Source organism: Brassica oleracea, chromosome C8 (genome assembly GCF_000695525.1).
Source record: "Brassica oleracea var. oleracea cultivar TO1000 chromosome C8, BOL, whole genome shotgun sequence".
NCBI classification, from domain to species: Eukaryota; Viridiplantae; Streptophyta; class Magnoliopsida; order Brassicales; family Brassicaceae; genus Brassica; species Brassica oleracea.
Genome location: NC_027755.1, coordinates 31,847,360 through 31,850,386, shown reverse-complemented (window position 1 = coordinate 31,850,386; position 3,027 = coordinate 31,847,360). Strand labels below are relative to the sequence as shown.

The 3,027-nt window shown below is 33.1% G+C and overlaps 1 protein-coding gene across 1 annotated transcript in view; it reads left to right on the top strand.

Moving 5' to 3' along the window:
- The first annotated feature begins 1,066 nt into the window (after window positions 1-1,066).
- The window catches only part of LOC106307310 (probable pectinesterase/pectinesterase inhibitor 35), a 3,361-nt gene continuing 1,400 nt past the window's right edge, over window positions 1,067-3,027 (top strand). Inside the window, exon 1 of the mRNA XM_013744232.1 lies at window positions 1,067-2,116. Coding sequence (XP_013599686.1) covers window positions 1,216-2,116 — 901 coding nt within the window. The 5' untranslated portion in view covers window positions 1,067-1,215. The remainder of the gene's footprint in view (window positions 2,117-3,027) is intronic.

Here is a 3,027-nt window from a genome sequence, read left to right as displayed (position 1 = left end):
GCTTTACTGTTTGATTCTGAGTTCTGGCTCATTGAGTGAACTTATGAGTATTGCTATGAGCAAACGATTAGGTTTGCGTGAGTAAACGATTTAGATTTACATGTCAAATAAGCAACCATTTGTAATTTATTACTGAATAACAGATTGAGTTAATAAATCAACGTAAGCCATTAAATATTAAGAAACAAAAAAAAATCGACCTTTCGAAAAGTCATCAATTATTACCAGACAGGAAGGGATGGTGGTGGGCTGCCTTGTATGCAAAAAAAAATTGGTTTACAACACAACTTTCATAACCATAAACTTAAATTCCATTGTTCAGAAGAACTATAACAATAGATTCATTCCACAGGACTTGCTTTGCCAAAGAATCCGCATCTCTCTTTTTGCCAAGATGAATCCACGAGAGAGATAAAATCAAATGCTGATGACAAACGAATTATTTCAGCAACAATCCCATAAATTTCTGCAATCGGAGGCCCTGTAGTGAGGGCTTTAACCAGCTTAAGCAAATCAGATTCAATTGATGGATCCCTTTGTCAATGCAGGTTGAGAGGGCTTCACAAACGGCCAAACTCTCTATTATGGATCTTAAATCTATTTGATATGCGTTTCTGTCTATAAGTATGGAATATAACTTACCTTATTATGAATCTTAAATCTATTTGATTTGCGTTTTCTTTGACAAGTTAATCAATCCTGCGAAATATATTTCGTCGTATCAAAACTATCATTAAATAACGAGAAAAGGATTCTATGAAAATATTAAGTCATGCAGTATGGTTGAAAGTTAAGACTTACTTTTCCAGTATCAAATCAACTGAAGAGGATCTTGCAGCGATATGGTTGAAACTTAAAAGTATCATTTTAAGAAATGTTGTCACAATACTATTGCTTAATATTTTGTTTTATCAAATAGCTTCCATAATTTTATTGAAACAGAACAGAACTTGTTTTCTTTACAGACAAGTAAAAACTTTAGGCAACGCAACGTACCAAAGAGGAGGAAGCCGATCCATCTAACGGGATAAATACAATTAAAAAGTCTCCCTACCAATTACGAAATTGGTCCACCTCCTCTTCAAAAGGATATTAGTACACCTAGTACTAGTTGATCATGAAAAATATCTATATATACAGATTATTGGGAAGCACATAACACTACTTTTCTACTGAAACACAAACCATCAAAAGTTGCACGTAAATAATCACAACATGGCAACTACGTCATCCGCGTTTTCAAATCATAAGTTCCAGATCAAACTATTGTTCATTCTGACGTTAAACCTCTTTTTTCTTCATACTTCAGTGTTTGCAAATTCATCAAAATTCTCCAAATTCTCAAGACACCCTAATTCCGAGTCATCATCAAGAAGAACCAAACATTCAACTTCTGACGATGGGTTTCTACACTCAGTCCAACTCAGCTTGGACCACGCTCTCTTAGCTCACTCCCTCGCCTTAAGCCTCACGCTCTCGCACCGTACAGCTCAACCAGTCATACTCGATCCGGTCAACGACTGTCTTGAGCTGCTAGACGACACAATCGACATGTTGTCTCGCATCGTCACCAAGCCTAAAGATCACGTCAATGATGATGATGTCCATACTTGGCTAAGCGCAGCGTTGACTAATCAAGAGACTTGTAAACAAAGCCTCAGTGAGAAAACAAGCCTCAACAGAGACGGAATCACGATAGATTCCGTCGCAAGAAACCTCACCGGTTTACTCACCAAATCGCTAGACATGTTCGTTTCCACGTCTAGACCTGAAACTGGTGGCCGGAAACTACTGTCCCGTCAGGATTTTCCCACGTGGGTTTCATCTTCGGACCGGAGGCTTTTAGAAGCTTCGGTGGAAGAGCTGAGACCGCACGCGGTGGTGGCCGCCGACGGGAGCGGGACACACATGAGCATAGGGGAAGCGTTGGCGTCTTTGGAGAAGGGGAGTGGCAGAAGCGTAATTCACTTAACCGCTGGAACGTATAAAGAGAATCTCAATATTCCGAGCAAACAGAAGAACGTCATGCTTGTTGGTGACGGAAAGGGCAAGACAGTCATTGTCGGTGGCAGAAGTAACAGAGGCGGGTATGATACTTACAAAAGCGCTACTGTCGGTGAGATTTTCCTAAACATTTAATCATATCAATTGGATAATTAATAGTAGTATTTATTTGTCTATTAAATCTAGTGCACTATTTATTTGTCTATTTTATTTATAAAATTGATAAAGACTTCTATAAAAAAATTTTAGTAGTTTTTATCATATTAGGTCATTTTGAGTTATGTTCTCATTATACTATTTAGTAATCTTTAAATGATATGTTTAGAAAATTGTTTCAAATTAGTTGATGTTTTCAATTTTTTGATATAACATTTATTAATATTTTATATTATTGTAATAATTTGAATATTCTGTTTATTTTATTATATTGGTTGAATTATATAATTAAGTGCTAATCTTGATAGTGGATTTATTTAGAAATCTTATATATTAAATCAGAAGTCACAACCTTGATTCACGTGTGATTTTTTAAAAAATGGACCTAATGAACTTATTCCTAGAAAGTCATGTTACATTTAATATTTAATCTTATCATTTAAATTTTGGGCTTACTAGAAATTTTTATTGGGCTATCAATAATTGGATTTAAACAATAGATGATCCATTAGATTTATAGATAGTATAAAGTAAATATATATAATTTAATGTTGTAATACTATACCTCTATATGCTAAATATTTAAATATTTGTCGATGTTAACTTTTAAAATTATAAAGATTATTTTTTAAATAACAAAAATATATTATCTAACAATGATTAATCTTTACTATTTTAAACTAATGAAAACAAATTTTAAACTATATAGTTTATTTTAAAAATTTAAAAAAAACTAAATGTTTAATTATTTATTCGATAATATAAATTTATGAAGTAAAAAGTTTAATTTTTTAAAAAACTTTCTAAATTTGTGAAATGTTACAATATCTTTGAATATGACAATAAAACAATATTTTACTAATCTTT